Here is a 20,287-nt window from a genome sequence, read left to right on the forward strand (position 1 = left end):
TCATATTTTTCTTGTAGAGGTAGGCGGACTAGCTCTCAGCTCGCCTGTTGTTATGTGGTCATCAGAGCCCATAGGCATCAACAACGTAAAAGCCGCCCAGGCGCCCACCCACCTCGAAACATGTTTAAAATTTTAGTTTTTTAGTAAAACACCTGCCCCGGCTTTCAAATCAAAACGCTTTACGGCAGACATAGGCAGGGCGGTGGTACTTACCCGCGCGGACTCACAACGCCCTACCACCACCAATGTTCACGCGCATGCCGCGTGATGACGATGTTGAACCGGGGCGGGGCGGGGGCGGGGGGAGCGCACCGCGGCCCGCCAGAGCCAACCGAACTACGCGGCGAATCCATGCGCACGCGCCTCTATCCATTTCCATAGGTACTAATTTTATTTTGAAATAGCTGTGCCCGCGACTTCGTCCGCGTGGAATAGCGACTTTGGGCAGCAGTTTTAGGACATAAGTATCTTTTGGTTTATAAACACCATCATTTAGAAAAATCTAATTTAAAGTAATGCTTCTCTATACACGACATAGACGTATAGCCATCGGGGATCAAAGCATACAGGTTGCTATGATTACTAACATGTGACAGAGCTACATAACCGTGTGACCGAGTTGACTGTGTGAAAAGCAGTTAACACTTATATCTACACCCACAACTTTTAGCGTCTGACCTTGGGCTTTATTTACTATGATCACGAAGCATAGGCTCACTGGAAACGCGATCGGTAGTCAGTTGTGCTTCCCGTTCTTTTAGTGTCTCTCGAGACCGGGCATGCTTTTGTTGTCTGAACCCTCTGAGAGCTCAGGCGGGATTCCCTTATTAGTGAAAGTCTCAGACTCACGCGATAGTGTATAAGATTCACGATCGATGGACAAACTTGCGTCACGCTGTTCCCTGTTAACCCAATTCGAGTGGCCATTATTTGAGAACAATGTGAACTCAATCGAGATTCTCGTTGAGCCGAAGTTTCTCTAACACGAAACCTCGCCCGACGTTCCTGAGATGTAGTGAGTATTGCCTCATGACCTGCTTCAGATTCCTGTGATCGAACTAATTTTATCCTTTTAGCATTCCTGCTTGCGCTGGGAGAGGTTGGATTTTTTTCAAGGCATTCTTACAATAAGTAGTACCTAGTAACACAACGTTGTTTGGTAAACACGTACTTATCATAAAACTAAATTGTAAATACTTACAGATTATTACACAGTTTAACTTTATTACAGTTATAATACAACTATTATAAGACGTTTCAACCTAATCTTTTAACTATAGAAAACAACCGTGCCTATAGGTTAATTTACTCGTGGAGCCCTCGGCTCGGCAAGGAGGCAGCGGCGCGCTCTGTATACCCGCGCGGCTGCACAGACGTAAACAATCTACAAACGCCCAGCTACGTGATTCTTTAAATTGGCATAACTTTTTTTATTTATGAACCAATTGGCATGAAACAAACACCAAGTGTTAAGTAAATCTTACCACAATAAATTAGTGAAAACCACATTGAAATCGGCAGAGCTGTTTCTGAGATTAGCGTGCACAAACGCACAGAAAAACAGACAAAAATTCAAAAAATCATTTTTTTGAGTTCTATTGCGTTCATAAATCCCCCTATAATAGTTTTCCTAAGATATCTTCCATGTATAGACAGCGACCAGTTACGATTTTATTATATGTATGATTATCAAAAAAAATTGTTGCAAAGTACTTAATCAAAATTGTTTAAATTAACATTAGTTGTTTAATTAACAACCAATATTGTTATTTATGTATTTATAATATAATATTATTGGCATTTTTCTTAATTTTTTATTCGTGAGTGATAATTCAGTGAAGCCGCTGCAATCATTTTACGGTAAATAATTAGTTCGATGTGTGTGATGAGTCGCCCCAATTAACTTCGCTGCTAGAAACTTACAAAGAACTGGGTGAACAGGAAGTAATGACCAGATCTGACAATTTCTTAGTTTTTTTAATAATATAAATATAAATTATTTACAATAAGACTAAGGTTTGTTTGAGCACTCGACACAAACACTCGGTTCGCAGTCACTACACTCTACAGCTCGTCGCGCTCCGGCACCGCGTCGGCCTCGGCGTCGGCCCCGGTGTCGGCCTCGGTGTCGGCCTCGGTGTCGGCCTCGGTGTCGGCCTCGGCGTCGGCGTCGTCGTCGGCCTCGTCGTCGAGCTCGGGCGCGGCGTCGGCGGGCAGGCCGAGGGTGCGCTGCAGCATGGTCTCGACGGAGTCTGCGAAGAGCACGGCCTGTCCCTCCTGCAGCACGTAGCCGGAGCGCAGGGCGGCGGTGCGGTAGAGCGTGTGGGCGGCCAGCAGCGCGTCGGCGGAGTCGGGGTCGTCCTGCACGCGGCGCAGCAGCTCGGCCACGATGGGGTGGCGCGGGTTGATCTCCAGCATCTTCTTCTGCGTGAGGTGGTGGCGGCGCTGCGGGTCGTCGGCCTTCTGGTGCGCGTTGGAGAGGGCGAGGCGCTCCATGTTGCCGGTCCAGCCGAAGGCGGTGGCGGCCAGCGCGGCGGGCGAGCGGGCCAGGCGGCGCGACACGGTGGCGCGCGTGATCCAGCTGCCCAGCTTGTCGCCCAGCCAGCGCGTCAGCGGCTCGTACTGCTTCTTGTAGGCCTCCAGCTTCTCCTTGGCGCGGTCGCCTGTCCGCGCAGATCAACAGTTTAGATTCGTTTCGATGATGATTACCAAACGTAAGTAAGTGTGGAGTGCCGCGCTTACCTTCCTCCAGGTCGAATATTTCCTTGGCGATGTTCTGGAACTTGTGGCCGTCGTACTCGGGCAGCGAGGAGAGGCAGTACTCGTCCACGGCCTCGGTGAGGTACAGCACCTCGTAGCCGCGGCTCACCAGGCGCTCGGCGAACGGCGACTTCTCCACCTGCAACCGGCGGCTCGGTCAGCACCCGCGGGACAAACTCCTCCGAACATTTTTCACATCAACAGGACGTAAAGTGTGAAAATAAAAATATTTGCATCTGTAGCAGTTTTCAAAGAATCTTAGAAGGTACCACGGTTCGCAGATTTATAATGAATGGGCATCAGTCCCGCGCGACACTGACCTCAGCGCGGCTGGAGCCCGCGATGTAGTAGATGTGGTGTTGCTTGGGCTTCATGCGCTTCACGTAGTCTGACAGGAAGGTCTTCTCCTCCGAGTGGGAAGAGTGGAACCGCAGCAGCTTGGCAAGACGGGAGCGGTTGCTGGGATCTTCCATCACCCCGAGCTTGATGCTGTAATGGTATCATCGTAAATGATTAGATTGCCATGTGCGGCCCTCAAACATTCACCCATCACAACTGTTGCCAAAATAATACTAACTTGGTGGAGTACTCCTTCCAGAAGTGTTCGTATTCATCGTCAGGAATCTTTTTGAGCATGTCGAGCACCTTGCGCACGAGCTTCTTCTTGATGATCTTGATGAGCTTGTGTTGCTGCAGCGTCTCGCGGGACACGTTGAGCGGCAGGTCGTCGGAGTCCACGATGCCCTGCACGAAGGCGAGGTAGTTGGGCATGAGGTCGCTGAACTCGTCCGTGATGAACACGCGCCTCACGTACAGCTTGATGTGGTCGGTCTTGGTGCCGTACTTGTTGAAGCTGTCCGCGGGCTGCACGCGCGGCACGAACAGCAGCGCGCGGAAGGTGACCTCGCCCTCGGCCACGAAGTGCGCGCGCGCCAGCGGAGGCGACTCGTCCTTGGTGAGGCTCTTGTAGAACTGCGCGTACTCGTCGTCCTGCACCTCGCTGGGCTTGCGCGTCCAGATCGGCTTGTTGTCGTTCATGAGCTCCCAGTCCCAGACGGTCTTTTCGGTCTTCTTGGTCTTCGGTTCGGCGTCGTCCTTGGCGTCCTCGACCTGCGCGTCCTCGTCGCCCTCCGCGTCGCGCTCCTCCGCGGTCTCCTCCACGGGCTCCTCCACGGTCTCGGTGCGCGAGGCCCACAAGTAAATGGGGAAGTTGATGAACTGCGAGTACTTCTTGACGAGCGCGCGGATGGTGTCCGCCTGCAAGTAGTCGCTCGCTTCCTCTTTCATGTGCAGCCTGAAACAATAAGACATTGACATAGAATCACGTGTGCGTACGCAAGCACATTTGTCGAGAGGAGTGAGAGGGCCCTCACGTGAGATGCGTGCCGCGCTTGAGGGTGTCGCCGCGCGGGTCCTCGGCGACGCTGAAGGAGTTGGCGTCGGACTGCCACACGTGCTGGCGGTCGTCGTTGTGCTTGGAGGCGACGGTGACGCTGTCGGCCACGAGGAAGGCGGAGTAGAAGCCGACGCCGAACTGGCCGATCATGTCGTTCATCTCGGGGGCCGCGCTCTTCTCGCCGTCTTGCATCTTGGACAGGAAGTCCGCGGTGCCGGACTTGGCGATGGTGCCGAGGTTGTTGATGAGGTCGGCGCGCGTCATGCCGACGCCGGAGTCGATGATGTGCAGCAGCCGCTTGTCGGGCTCGGCCTTGATGCGGATGCTGAGCTCCGGGTTCGCTTCCAGCACGCCGCGGTCCGTCAGCGACATCAGACGGATCTTGTCCAACGCATCTGAACCGTTCGAGATCAACTCGCGGAGGAAGATCTGAAAATTAATAGATTATTATTCCGGCTGACTTTGCGGTCATCATCGAAAAATACAAATGCACATTCTACAATCTAGAGATTTATTGAGTGACTTCAATTATGTGATTTTTGTTAATTACGAAAGTAAAAATAATAATGACCTTGTTATTTATAATATTTAAGGTTAATTTCATTTCGGAACCATCTTATGTCGTTATAATTATGTTATACCCAGTGTTGTGGATCATCGGGCGACCGAAGTCATCCATCCAGACAAATGTTTAGACCTGTTTTTTTCCTTCTTTCGAGTAATGTTAATCTGGTCCAATTCATTTGTAATCAATCAATCAATTGATTTTATTTTTAACACAGCTCTTTGCGCTATCCCGATGTAAGACAGAGGCCTATCCGTTGCCGGGCGACAGGATAATAGGTTTTTTCGTTCGATATCACACATCTCTTTTTTTCTTTGGTGCGTTTGACGAATTTTCGGATTGTTTTTGATAATGTTTTATTAATACGGAACAAAGAGGCAACCGATGTCAATTTCAAAACATAACCAACTACAAGCAACAACGACGTGAGTGAGATCGAAATTGTTCAATCGGTCCACTGAGCCGCCCTCGGGGCTCACCTCACTCCCGACTGCCGCGTCGAGTTGTGGCGAGCTGTACATGTGTACGTCATAAATTAATCAGTGATGCCTTGGCGTAATTAAAATTCAGGTGAGATTTTCCACTAGATTACGTCTAAAACTACTGTCATATTTCAGTCTGGTCTACAGGAGAGCCATTTGTTGTGACTGATTTAGTGGACAGTCATGATGGTTTAGCGCCTGTGTTAGAACGTGCGACCAGTCGTTACTTTCATTTTTTTGCAACTTTTTTTCTCAGATCTAGTAAAATAATTGGGTAGTGAATGCATTTAATTAGGTACTTTACCTATTTACAAATAGTATGAAGTGTGAAATGTTATTAATATTCCAACCTCTTTATTTCTGTAGAGCGAGTTGATGATGAGCTTCATCATGCGGTTGACCTCCGTCTGGAACGTGTAGTTCTGCGCGCGGTCGCGCAGCTCCTTCATCTGCGCCACGCTCAGCGCGTCCGGGGAGATGGCCTCCTCCTCGCGCAGCACGGCCTCGGCGTCTGCGGAGGGCGAGGCACGGTGACGTCATGTCCCGCTCGAGCGGCTCGGGACGAGAGCGGAGTGTGCAGAATGCGGATGCTCCGCGAGCTCTGCACGCCCGTTCTTTCAAACTACGATTTGCCGCGCAAAGGGAGGTCGGACGTTCCTACGTGTCTCTCGTGAAACCATTAGGATTACGTATGTCTCTCTGAATGGATTGGACGTTAAGTTGCTGGTCTCCGGAAGTCATGATGCTATTTGTGTACAGCGGCAACGGTGACGGACAAGTTCTACAGCAGGCCGCAGGGCGGCGAGCTGCAGGAGGAGAGCGCCCTCAGCCGCATCGACAACATGTTCGCGCTGGGGCCGCGGGATAAATACCAAGAACCGTCCACCTCAGCACAAGAGTTAGTTGTGTTTCCTATTCAATTTGCTCTAGATATGTAACCTACACGGGTCTTCGACTTTATTTCATTTCATTTAACTACACTGAACTGCACCAGTCTCCTTTATTGCCATTGTGCGCAGACGAGCGCGGCGTCGCTCACGGACACCAGTAATGCCAGGGACGAGCCGCTGCCTCACAAACACAAATTTTGGAAATTATAAATGAAAAATAATTATCTTCAATATTAGTTTTTAAATTTTATTTTGTTTCAGTTAGCATATGTTATGTTCTTTTCAAATAAATTGGTTTGTTGATTTTATTACATAGTTTTTAAACAACAGATATGGATGGTGGTGCAGTGAGCGATGTAAAGGGGATGCTGTGCTCCAGCATCACATCAGAGATTCAGCCTGGCTTAAAGAAAGGCTGCGGGTGCTAGCTGCTGATGATAAACTGAAGCTTAAATAATTTATTGCAGCTTCAGTTCAGTAATGAAATTGTGTTCTAAAGGATAAGAAACCTGGTGCGATGCCTTTGAAGGCAGTAGGTTTTTCTGGAATTTGATGAATTATTTCCATGGTGAAGGAATAACATCATGTAATAAAAAGCAAACACGCAAAAATTATAATTTGCGTAATTACTGGTGGTAGGACGTCTTATGGGCCCGCACGGGTAGGAACCACCGCCCTGCCTGTTGCTCCCGTGAAGCAGTTAATACTTCTCAGTTTTAAAGGCGGGGCAGTCATTATACTGGAAAAACAGATTTGGAACTAATGTCTCAAGGTGGCGGCATTCACTTATGGTGTCTCCGGTGACCACTTAACTTCAGGTGTGCCGTGAGCTCGTCCACCCACCTAAGCAAGTTTTTTTTTATCAAAGACACTTTTGAGCAGCAGTGCTGTCCTCTTCCTTCTTTATTTTTAAAAGAGACTGTTTAATTTAGATCAATAATATTAAATCAATAGGTATACCTTTACATTATCAACAAATAAAATACACCGTGGATTATATTGCGCATTCATTGTGAAATTCTTTGCTCTACTTCCAAATATTTATAGAGGAACCTTAATACATTCTTATAGCAAATTGGTTGGTAAATTTTCCTGAACTATTAGATCGAATGTGTTTGACTAGGAGCCCTTGTGGGCAGAACTCATTATGATCACGGTGACCAACAACAATTATACTTGCCATGGCTCCCTGACAAAAATTTGTATTATACCACTTCTCATTTTGTAAAGAACTACTTGATTGGGTTATTATTAACAGTGATGTATTATAATTAATATTCTATTATTAGTATTGTGTGAGTTTCAATGTTATGTGTTGTATGTTGCAAAAAAATTTTTGGTATACAATTACTCTTCTGTTACTTGCATACATTTAATTTTCAGTATTCTTATTCATTTCACTCTTTCTGGAACTATGTAACTTTACTACTGATTGTATCTTTATACTTAAGCAAGCTGTAACTTTTTCATTATCTAACAAATAAACTAAAATTAATTTTGAATTATTATTCAACATTTTACAATCATCACGCAATATTAAATATGATAATATCGATAAGGTATCTATAATCCTCAGGATTTGATTATTTGAAATTAAATTTACTGCTTATAATGTGGAACCTTCATAGGTAATTTTATAAATGATAATCAGGATTATTGAACACATATTATGAACTTCAATTAAATTTATGGCAAGTTTCTTTATTATATTTAGTGTTTGTAGTGATCAATTTATTACTAGCCCCTTTTTATGTTTGAGTACTGTTAAAAGATACTTTACTGACCAGTGCGGGATCCTTCTCTGGATGAACCCAGGTCGGCATCAACTGTGACCTCTTCCACTGTGCCAACCCCTTCTTGAGCCTGGCTCCATCCTATATGTGTAATAAAGGATGTATAGTTTAACATGGGGTGTTGATAAACTTAAGTTAATTTAGTCTAAAACTACAGGATTTGTAGTTTAAAAATTAAAGAAACATGCTTAAATGGCAAACTGAACTAACAACTAATTTCATTTTCTTTTCCTGTTGATACATGTCAGGATATTAGGGTAAAGTTATATGATTGTATTGTAACTAGTCCTTGATATGTGTGCAAATTTTCAAGTGAACTGGACATTTCCAAGTTTGTAAAAATTTTATTAAAAGATATGATTGCAGATAGATACAGATCAATTGAAACCATATTAAAATTTAATTGATAGTGTTTCATTTTTTTCTTGTTCTGAAATATTCATTTCAATAGTAATCTAACACATTTTTTACTCTTACCATTCAGATGTCATTTGAGTCATATCAACTTTGGTCATATAGTTAAATTATGGTGTAATAGCTGTATTTACCTATGGGTCTATCACATCAATGGGCATACTTACTAAATATTATGATTGTTTATATACATTCATTAGCATCAGTCCAGTATTCACAGAAAAAAGAAACAGCTCTTCCGATCTATCTCTTCCAAAATATTATTATAGTTATAAATGCTTTCAAATGCAATGACAGGCGCACAGTCATGCAGCTGCCCATTACTGAACACTTTTCATATACTTCGTTTAAAGGACATACAGGAAACGTCATATTGGAAACTATTGGAAAGTTCATTGCAAAGCCGGATAGTGCGTGGCCAATAGAGCGCTCGGCAAACGCACTGCGAGTTAAAGCAGTGGTTTGAGGTAGTATGGAAGAATTCAATTTTGGTTGCTCACGTTTTCGCGTTTTTTTTCTTTTTAAGAAACTTCGTGATGGGATGTATTAACATGATTAGATCTGAAATCGATTTGTAATAACTTGTTTTTGAAACGAGGTGTTTATATGATGCGAAAGTTCTAGTAAGTTTGATGACTAGAATTGGGCTACGGTTAAGTGAACGCCTACATTTTAACTTTTTAAATTAATAGTTCGTTTCAGAACCAATGTAGTTTCAGTGACACAGAACGTTGTTTGTTACAATCTATGAATTTATACAAGTTTTAATTTGCAACGTCGACAAGCTTACGACTTACCTGAAAGCAGCAGGACGCCGAGCCCGAAAAGCCAAATATGTTTCATCGCTGGAGTCAAGAACATCCAACGTGATTTAGATGTCAATTATTCTATATTGAACAATTGTAGAAAATGTTAATTGACACAGGTTCCCAGTTTTAATGTACTCTCAACAGACCCGTTAGGCTATTCGGCATTTCAGTGAACTTGATCATGTACTCTTGACATTTAGAAGTGTTCGACATTAATTCTTATTGGTGAGGGCTAGAGAATCCAGCTGTGCTGTACCAATCATTTACAACCACGCAACAAGTTTGACAAATCACAGATAAATAAATACAAATGTCTCTGTTTCATTGGTAGTTCTATCTTTTTTTTGAGTAGTGACCGCTGTTATTCCCTGCCAGTATTGATTCTTTGAAACCTACTAAATAATAGAATCAAAATTAGCAATCAAGTGTATTCTTAGCAGTACTAGTCCATTGTCATATTAGTACAAAAAGATAACAAGAAACATAGAACAATGTAACATGCTTCAATTTAACAAAATAATTTCCAACAATAATATTGAACTATGGACGACGTTTACGTTAGAACAGCCATTTGTATTTTTTCTGAATTGACGAAATTTCCCTAAGTTTTTCGATTTCTGTCTATAAAATACTTAACGTGTGTGTTTAGAATTCCTAAAAGTTGTCGTGAACAATTCATTACAATGCTATTCTGAGGTATTTTAAAAGTTCTTCAGAATTTATAAAGGCATGTCTTATAGTTTCACATAATAATATTTGCATTTAAACAAGTGATAGAGAAAAAATATATTAATATCTTTCTAACCATTGAAAATTCGATAATTTGTGTCAACATTAACATTAAGTATTAAGGAGGTCAACATTAAATAATATGAAAATAAAGTTTCTTAAGTAAGTAATGGTTTAAATGAGTCAATTGGAAAAATGCACTATGTTTCTTTCACTACCAGGAGACTAGGGGCAGTGCCAAAGCGCTGTAGACAGTGGATTTCCGTACGATTTGACATACTATCTTTCTTAAAATTAGGTTTGAGAAGAGTCCTCAACTGTGGGTAGGGGCTTGGGTTACATTCTCCTCACTCTCTTTTCGAGTATGTAAACAATGAAACTTCGATGTAAACTTCGGCATCGTCCCGCTGAGTTTCTTGCCAGATCTCTTCGATGGGTCGTGATTCTGATTTAGTGGTAAATATACTCTAGAAGCATCTGTTATTGAGGTGTCAGACTGTTTCTGGGGGCTCGGGTAGTTGTTAATAAGCCTTCCCCTCCTGATTGAGATCTTGAAATTGCTTATCCGTCCATTTTAAGAATGTTTTCGTCTAAAGCCATAATCTCAAGCAGTTATAGCCACAATTATTTTTAAGCGCGTAATATTATATATCTGTTGTTACCTTTTTTAATCACATTGGAGCTATGTTATATGCATTGAGTTCTTTATAACAGAGTTGTGTAGCTCTCGAGTGAGTGATAAAAAGAAAAAATAATATCAGATTAACTGATGTAACTTAACACTCTCCGAATTTATCACTAGCTCATTTAGCTTAGCCTACCCACATCCTTACTATACAATCTTAACGCTTCCTAATTTACTCAGGGTTTTTGGCTGCCTCCCTGAAATTATTAAAGTAGCAAAGTTCATTTCATTTTCTTTTTTCTTTCTTGTATAAATAAATCAGTTTCATCTTAGTTTACCATGTAATAAAAGGTGCAAAAATGGAATAATTTATAAAATCAAAACTGGCAATAATGACATCCCAAGAAGCCTATTGCCATGTTGAAAAAGTGAGGAAGGCTTTGGCTATGTTCCGATTTACACTGCGAGCAACCAATTCATATATAAGGTGTGACGTCAATTTGGTATATTCGAAGCTGTTCTTTTAAAAACATAGCTAGTTATGCTGGTTACTGCTTAAAATGGAATGCAGCATAGCCTGACTATTGAGTATTTAAGTTATTTTCAGTTAAATTAATCACATAGTAAATGTAAGTATACTTTGTTAGTAAAATAATTTTTTGTTTATCAAAGAATTTAATGTATATTAACATAATAACCGAATTTTTAAATGAGGTAAAATGCACGGTAAAAGTGATCACGTTGTGGCGTTTAAGAACACGCCTTTTTATGATGCGTAAGCCGGAAAGCACGAGTGGTGGGAAAAAGAAGATAGTCTGTAACACGGGACCTTTTTACCGCCGAAAATTTAAAACGTATATAATATAATAAAAATAAAATGTGTATAATAACTAATATAATATAATAACTTAGAATTATTGGAGTTTACTCCTTTAGAATCGATTTACATATATAGGCCCGGGGTATGAAAATTATGGGGACCAAAATCGTACTAGCATGTCACACGAAATGCGTTATGCGCATTTCGTGTGACATGCTAGTACATGCGCCGGCAGTCCGCCACAAAGCCTCGTACTGATCGCGCGTTTCTCTCATTATTGTATTTTCATATATTTGTTAGTCGTTTGTTTTGTGTCTCGTTAATTTGTTAATAATCTGTAGTGTATCGTGTTGTCGTAATATAGAACTATTTCTCGTATTGTTTCGTTTAATTTTTTATATCCAGTAAACTCCAGTCGTGCGTCGGAGCGGACACACACACTTTTTTTATGCCGCTACAATAATAAAACTCCTATTGTTTCAACTGTGGTGTTAATTACATAAAACACGATTTTACGGCGAAATAAAGAAGGGACTCTGTATGGATTCCCTCAACGTGATCAAAGTACTGAGAGCATCTTACCTCGAAAACATCCGTGTTCACAGTATGGAAATGTTGTCATCAATTGCCCTAGCCTAGGATGCTATGACTGTATACCGGTAAAATGGGGCGATTAGGGACAAATTCCAACTTTATGACCAATTTTAAGGTAGTTGTTGATGTATATAATGCTATATCAGGATAAAAATGATTGTGTCTTGGGGGCATCTTTGTTGTCCAATTTAAAACTATGCAACTAGCATTCCAGTTTAAGCAAAAAATGCAAAAATAGGTGTAATCCCTATTTACCCAGAAATTGCGGTTAATTGGGACGAAATGAGAAATTTGCTAGGGTTGGCACTACTTGGTTTTAATTAATTAATTTATTTAGTTGCACCAACAAAGTGATCATCATTAAAAAACATTGAAAAACTGACAAAAGTTCATGGCAGATGTCACCTCAATAATAGGTGCAATCGACAGTGCATTAACATTATAGTGGGCTTTCTTATAAACGGTTTATATTTCTTCGTTCTTGGTAAGTACTTAGGGGCTGATATTTTTATCTGGGTTAAGAGATTAGATTTGTCGGTTATTCTATGGATTAATCAGATGAATACCCCCACTCTGAACAAATATTAAATATTTTATTATGTATTACTTAGACATTTTTGTCCACCTTGAGATTTCATTGTTCTTGTTACATGTCTGTGCAAAATTGACTTACTTAACTATTCTATTTCAACTAAAGACTTATTCCCAATTTCATAGGCTTCTATTGCTGTTTTTAATATTAAGGGATCATATTCCTTATAAGGCTTTGCACTCTTTGATACGTACACGCGAGGCATATCTAAAAATAGAAAACAATACGTAACTGATAATATAAATATTTACCAAACAATAAAATAACACATTGATAATTTTGAATAAAAGTTCTAGACAAAACATCATGAATAAACCAGATTTTTATCTACAAATTAAAAAAATATTGTTATAACTACATAGACAACCCTACAAACCTGTACCTATTTATACTTAGGTCGTTTCCATTTCACTTATTCTCATCCCAATTGACCCCTTTTTGGTTGTTATTTGTACCTAAGACGTCCCTCCCAGACACAGCCCACTGAGTTTCTCGCCGGATCTTCTCAGTGGGTCGCGTTTCCGATCCGGTGGTAGATTCTGCGAAGCACGGCTCTTGCTAGGGTTCGTGTTAGCAACGTCATCAGGTTTGAGCCCCGTGAGCTCACCTACAAAAGTTAGGGTTACGCTGACATAGCCTCTCAAGGCCCTCAGCTTAGGTAGGAAAAAAAAAAAAAAAAAAAAAGACGTCCCCAATATCCCCAAAAACAACAGATTTTTACATGTATTTTTATTTTATCAAATACATTATAACCAATAACTACTGAGACTAACCTTTAATATATAAGCTGGTTCAAACACTAAATAACGTTTATAAATCACAGTCGTCTTCTATTATTATATATAAAAGAGAGCAAAGTTTCTAGCACTAAAATAATTACCACCACAGGAAGTTAATTTGAAACGCGATTTTTTATAAGTTAGCTGACACAACACTGAATATCTAAGCTATTATCATGCATATTCAGTGTTGTTTTGCGAACTTTTAACATTCTTTCTACTATTAAACTACAAAAAATGGAAGATTTTGCAACGAATATAAAACTTATATTGAGCGTCGAAAGATTTTCCCGGTTTTTTCCCGATTCGCCTCTCCATCCCTAATCGCCCCATTTTATAGTACGCAGTGAGTAACAGTGTTTAACGGTGTATATCGGAACGTAGCCTTCGTGTGAGTGTTATAAAGTCTTATTTATTGAATTTATTTTCTAAAGTACCTTCCGCTTCAACAGAAATAATTAAAAAAGCATGTTCTTTAATATTAAGCAACTATGTTTGCCAAATTTCTGAAAGCTATCTCTTGATTTCTTCTTATTAGCTAAGAAATAGATGGGATAATAACATTGTTATTCGTAATAAGTTGTTCGGCTTCCATGGCAGACATACAAACTACATAGGTACCTACATTGTCAAATATAATAAGTGTATAATCTATTAGAGGGCCATCTTATAATATATTAAGTGTATAATCTATGATCTTATATTTCAATGTACACCAAACTATAGTAGTATCATTGTTTTTAAATAAACAGTTATAAATACATTATTGTGTAGAAGAGACAAATAAATACAAAAATATTTGGCACTGGTTTGATAAACCAGACATTTAGTACCAAAGTATTATACTTGATATTAACCTGTCAATAGGTGCCAGTGAAACCCAAACTAAATAAATAAAACCTAATATGGTTGAGTGCACCTTAATAATTTAATGTAGTTTAGGTTAGTAATTTAAGGTAAGGTACACACAGGTTATTCCACTGGTAGCTTACAATTACCTAGTTAGAATATCACATTTTATAATGACAATTCAGGTAACTTAGAAGAAAAAATTAAAGTCAAATATAATACGGAAGTAAGTAGTATACTATATGGGTGAATGAGCCCATCACCCACCTGGTGTTAACTGGTTACTGTACTATATGGATATTACACATGAATGCCACCACCCACCTTGAGACATGAGATTGAAGTCTCAATTGTATTGTATTACAGTTGTCCCACCCTTCAAACTGGAACAAAGGACTGCATTAACCTACCTATGCTGTAATGCTTTACTGCCAGAAAAACCAATACTTTAGTATCTAATGTAGATACTTAACAACTATATTAAATCGATGCAGTTTGATAATGTAAAATTATATGATAAAGTAACAACAAATTAAACTAGGGACTTTGGACAGAAAGTACATTTAACTGTTTACACCGATTTTCTAATATTGAATGGCATTGATAAAACTTGTAGATACTAATATCTTTAATAGTTTTATATGTAGCCTTTGAAATATTTAAACTATTGTTCTCATCTAAATATAATAAAAAAATTCAAAATAATCATAGGTAAATACTAAATGATCACTGATATATTTTTCAGGGTATAAAAGGACTCCAGTGAACATGATAGAAGGTACATCACCCAAAATAGTTACATCAAGGCGTCGCATTAAATACGTAAGGAGTAAGTGGCGCGTCCATGAGTTTGAGATATGGAGCACTGAAATGATATGTCGAGTGGTGACACTGCGAATGAAGGATTCAGTCTTGGTGTGGCTCGGAAGCAAGGAGGAGCCGGCGTTGGGGGAGCTAGCGCTCGGCGTGCCGGCACCGGGCGCGCCACGAGCGGCTCTGGCGTCGGCGCTGCTCGGCGCGGACGGCGCCCTCACCACCTCCATGGCGCGTCGACTCGCCGCCACACTCAACCACCCTGCGTACGTCGCCTGCGGCAGTATGTTCGATAGGTTCACTTTGCCGCTTGTTGAACGAGCACTTATTACAGAAATTAAAAGTAGCCCTGAATGTTTCTGAGACCTGACCACAGAGGACACACTGCAGCTGCGGACGGCGAGCGGCATTATTGATTTGTATGGATGGACCTCTGATTCATGAATCTTCTTCATTAAGAAGGTGGTTTGCACAATATTAAAATGTCGACGAATAGCACCTGTCATCCGTAAAGTATTCGAAATGGCGGAATTAATACTGAGATTAAACTATAAAAATAGTTTTATTTAAAACTGTAGTCTTCTGAGCACGAGCGTAAGGGGTTTTGCTGAGAAGTTGCGTGGAAGCTTTATTTATATTTTTTTATAAATTACATATGTATATAAGAATAAAATAATAAATAATAACTAACCGCTAGATATGAAAAACTAACAAATAAATTTTCACTTACAGAAAAGGAACTTAAGATCTGGTTAAAATTAATTTAAAAATGGAACATCCTGCATTTATCCATTGGAAGTTGTTAGTTAGTGCCTACATACAATCTAGTATTTTCTTCGACTTAGTTTTATGGGATTTAGTACAATTATAGTGTCGCTTGACCCGTGGCCAATAAATGTAATCAATACTTAAGTATCAATACTTTATTTGACACAACACATTACGATAATTTAGAATGCAAGGTAGTTTAATAACTTAAAAGTACATAATATTATTATATTATCCGCAACATGCTTTGTCAGATTATATATACATAAGTATTGTCTATGAAAAATACTGGTCATTTGAAACTTGATTAATTTATGTATGGCTGGCAATAAATTGTAAAACCAAAATAATGTACAAATTCGGGTATTTTTTTATTGATTAGTTTTTTGTTTTGTATATGTAATGAAACCTATTAATGTAGTGACATTAGTATGTTTTTCATCAATATGGACACATTACAAATATAAGTAATCATGGGATAATAGTTTTGTTTCTGTAACAATGCCCCACAAAGCGAGTCACCAGGTTCACGATGTGTTCGCAGTGAACACTAATAACTGGTTGTTAGTTTCGACGCTTTCGTCGTGGAAATGTTAATCTGTAAATGAGCCCCGTGGTCGCCGGAAACCTGAAACCAACAATGACGAATGAAAGGCGACAGTGCAAGCTGACGATACACACTACGTCTGAGCTAGCAGCTAGCATCACAACAATGTGTGCAATTTGGCAAAGAAAACTTGATAAGTGCGTGCCACACGAACTGAACGGGCGCCAGCAGGGGGGTGCAACTCCCATACAAAGGAAAATAACATACAACTAGCGTCATCTTACTCCTGTGGCGACGTCATTTTTGTAACTTTTAGGCATTAATGATCTAATAAACTCACTAGATGGCAGATATGAGTTCTGACTCAATAAAAAATGTAGCGTACTTTGAAGCAGTGCTTCCACTTTTAGGGAATTCTCCCTTTTTTAGGGAAAAATAGCTGATATTTTGGATGATAAAGACAATTTAAAAAATACCAGGATTTAGGATATTTCGGGGTAAAAAGCAAAGCCTATACTAGTAACTGTTGTGAATTTTAAAATAAACGATAATTAAAGTAAAACAATGAACATTTTATTTTATGGAGAGAGAATGACATTAAGTCGAGTTGACAAGTAAAAGAATAAAACAGAGTTGTGTATAAAAACTATAAAGGTTTGATTCAACAGTAACCCTCTAGTAAAGTAAATCATAGATTAAGCCACTGCTTTTTCTTAGGGATTCCCCAGAATCCCAATAAGTATAATCCGCCAAATTTTTATTTACCTATTTTCGTTGATGTCACCAGAACTTACTTGTATTGTAATATACAGGTACTTCATGTACCATGAAAGATTATCATGGTAATTTCATTTACGAAAACCTTGTAATTGTCATTTCACTTTTGCTAGCAGTTCCTTCTTCAAAGACTGAGGTGGAAAGATTATTCAGTGTTCTCAAATTTAAAAACTGACAAAAGAAACAGGCTTTTGAAACCCTGAACGGCTTGCTTCATAGAAAGTTCCCAACTTTGCCAGCAAACAATTGCTCAATTTTAGAACCGAACAGTGTTAGGTTGTGCAGCAAAAGAATATAAAAGCAATGCGTCGACTTCCTTGAAAATTCTAATCCTATAGATCTATGATCTTCTGGGGGCGTTTATATTATATATACCTACATTAAATAATATGCTGTGGTTTATTTTCTGTATTTTATTTACGCTTTCTATATAAAGGATTTATGAAAGTTGTCTAGGGAATTTTAGGGTAAATTCAAAAGAAACTAGGGTAAAATGTGTTAAAAAAAACGTAAGTGGAAACACTGCTTTGAAGTTTTCAAAATTCCAGGGCCGTAAAACAATCTCAAGAAAAAAAAAAAAGTTTTCAAAATGTCGGAACGATTTAATTTTTTAAATCGTTTTTTTTTGGTCTTGGTGTGAGTTATTTTACGTTGTAGTATTAATTTAGAGCAACTTTTAGCTTTATGAGAATATTAGACGATTAGACATTGAGAAACTCTGTTTTGAATTATCTTTAGACATAACTTGGCTCCAATACTTTTTTCTTCGTTAGCGTTTCGTAAGCCTGTGTAACTATTTTCATTTCTTACAGAATGTTTATTATTAAAAATCAGCATGCCTCGAAGATCGAAAATGAAATGCTATTTCGGATGCCTTGATAACGGTGAGTTTACACTATTTTCCCGGTATATTATTTGCTAACAGAATTATTATTCATAATATAATTAAATGAATTAGCACCAACTAATGGTCCTTCCTATTTCTGCTGCCTAGCTATCATATATGTTAAGTTTTGATCAAAACAGTCGGTATTAAGTCTCTTACTATCACACACACACCTCAGATAATAAAATTGTCTCGAGTGGGTTGAAGTATTTATGTTTTGCAACTCAGCGTATTATATGCTTATTGTCAAGTGGGCCCGAACTAGTTTTTTGGAATGATCAATCAGTCATGCTTTCCTGTTTAAATAAAATACAGCACAATTGATCTCACATCCAAAGTTAGATGATGGCATTCACGTTTTGTTTCCTGGTGTTTGATAACTAAGTTACACCAAGTGGCCTGTGACCACGTTCATCCTTCTACCCAATATAAAATAATGTTTTTATTTTTGTAGACAAAGGTTTGATAATGACAAAATTTTATGGAAAAATTATAAGGAGCACTAAAATGTCTGAAACATGAAAAGATTGATGCACTATATTTGAACCAGAACGTGTTATGTAATATATTAATTTGTAAGTAAGATTACATTAACACTAAATTTTTCATGGTCGTATTTTTTCAATATTTGTTACATACTTAAGATACTTTGTTTCTCCGTTTCAGAAGAGAAACTGATTCAGCAAGGAACGTGAACTCTCAAGGGATCTTAATTTTTTTTAAATATGTTTATAATTGATAAATTAATAATTGAAATAGTTCATAAGAACTAAATTGATGCCAATTTTGTTTTAAAATAGGTTGTTTAGTTCTTATAGTTATAGTATTACGTTTGAATAGTTGTAATTAGTAAGTTAGTAATATATGAAAATACTGATATAAATTTTTGTAAATAACCTTTTGTAAATTCTACGAGAAGATGATTTTAATTAATGATCAAAAGTCAACGGTCTTTAAAAGCATTATTTGCAATTATTTAGATTAACTGTGGAATATATTTGCTAAGTTGTGTTTTCTGTATGAGCAGATATAAATGAAAATGCCCAAACATGATTATGTTTCTTACATTTTCATTATGTGAAATCAATATGCTTGTGACTGAGTATATTAATAATTTATTAAAACTTAAGTGATAGACAGCAACCCCTATGGCACTGCTGAAGTTTATAAGCACTGGTGACCACTTATCATGGGCCGGGTTGCGTGCTCGTCTGCTGTTGAGTGCAATAAAAATTTTCGAAACCCTTTCTATTATTTAGATGTAATATTAGTGTACATTTAATTTGGATTAAAAGATAAATTTACATTTTATGTTTGCATGTGTATGTTTATAATTCATTTGCATGTAACGAACACCAGTTTCTTTTGTAACAAAATGTAAACTAATGGTTTGTAATGAATGTAATTAACTTTAAGATGATTTTCTTTCAATCTGCTGTTTGTTTCATCTAGTATTACCAAAGCTAAAGCATCAGAAACGTCAGAATAGAAATAATTTAGATAGGGAATAAAAGTATAACTAATGTAATCATGTCTAAGATTACTATAAGCGTCATTAAGTACAAACTATCAATATTTAAGAGTACTTTAAATCATCATTACATTTTTTAAACATTTTTTGTTTTTCAAATCATGTAATAAAACGTTTGTGCAGAACAAAATGTCACATGTTATGAACATGATTGTGGGTTAATCGTTTCTTAAATTTCAAAATTTTTATAAGAATGCTAAGAATAATTTAGTATTCACTTTAGTGTGTGTATTATCTCTACAATGCTAGTATAAATGACAATTATTGTATGACGAAGCATAGGTAGTGTTTATAGATGTAATATTTTCATACAAGGTCATGATCTGTCACGATCAACTTTAAGCAAGAACTGCTATAGTTAAGAAACAAATTTATTAAATTTAATTCAAATTGTCTACTATGTTTGTAATGGAAAGCTGACATGTTTATATTTCGCACAAATGACTTAAGTGACATTGAATGATTTGATTATCTAGACTTAATTAACTTTTAGATAACTTTCGATTTAATGTTATTAAGTACTCTAGTAGGATTAATCTAGAGGAGTTATTGTTATTCGAAATTTTATACAATTGTACGTTCATACTATCTTTTAACAGTAAATTGTTTGTAATATAGGGAAATTAAATAGCTTACAGAGAATTACAGCTTTTTATTTAAAAAAACTGTTTTCTCTCTGTATGAAAAGGTCTTATCGATTAGAATGCTGAACACAATCAAACGTTCTTTAATATTTCATAAGTACTACCGGGAATTTCAGCGATTCTAAACGATAAGATTTTTTCATAAAGAGAGTTAATTATAAAAAATATTAAAATTACTAAAAAAGCCACCTGGTGGGGGGTAGGGAGACTAATAATCGACAGCA

At 38.4% G+C, this 20,287-nt stretch overlaps 2 protein-coding genes across 11 annotated transcripts; one reads left to right on the forward strand and one right to left on the reverse strand.

Moving 5' to 3' along the window:
- Positions 1–1,958: 1,958 nt before the first annotated feature.
- Gp93 (heat shock protein 90 Gp93) lies at positions 1,959–9,379 on the reverse strand. Its single transcript, XM_089736959.1, has 8 exons — positions 9,098–9,379; positions 7,878–7,967; positions 5,554–5,714; positions 4,134–4,585; positions 3,338–4,054; positions 3,081–3,249; positions 2,743–2,899; positions 1,959–2,663 (listed from the first exon to the last, which is right to left on the reverse strand). The coding sequence occupies exons 1-8, from the start codon at positions 9,159–9,161 to the stop codon at positions 2,065–2,067; spliced, it is 2,409 nt and encodes an 802-aa protein (XP_089593085.1). The 5' UTR covers positions 9,162–9,379; the 3' UTR covers positions 1,959–2,064.
- LOC114247068 (uncharacterized) lies at positions 5,727–20,061 on the forward strand. 10 transcript variants are annotated; one of them, XR_016325049.1, is made up of 5 exons: positions 13,930–14,204; positions 14,843–17,638; positions 17,815–17,886; positions 18,343–18,463; positions 18,555–20,061. XR_016325049.1 is itself a non-coding variant. In XM_089736961.1 (3 exons), the coding sequence occupies exons 1-3, from the start codon at positions 5,742–5,744 to the stop codon at positions 14,847–14,849; spliced, it is 297 nt and encodes a 98-aa protein (XP_089593087.1). In that variant the 5' UTR covers positions 5,727–5,741; the 3' UTR covers positions 14,850–14,982. The 10 variants fall into 10 exon arrangements, 3 of the variants coding, with proteins under 3 accessions (XP_089593087.1, XP_028035675.2, XP_089593086.1); XR_016325048.1 differs by having other exon boundaries at positions 17,815–18,463; XR_016325050.1 differs by lacking the exon at positions 18,343–18,463.
- The last annotated feature ends 226 nt before the right edge of the window (positions 20,062–20,287 follow it).

Source organism: Bombyx mandarina, chromosome 22 (genome assembly GCF_030267445.1).
Source record: "Bombyx mandarina strain Sakado chromosome 22, ASM3026744v2".
Lineage (NCBI taxonomy): Eukaryota > Metazoa > Arthropoda > Insecta > Lepidoptera > Bombycidae > Bombyx > Bombyx mandarina.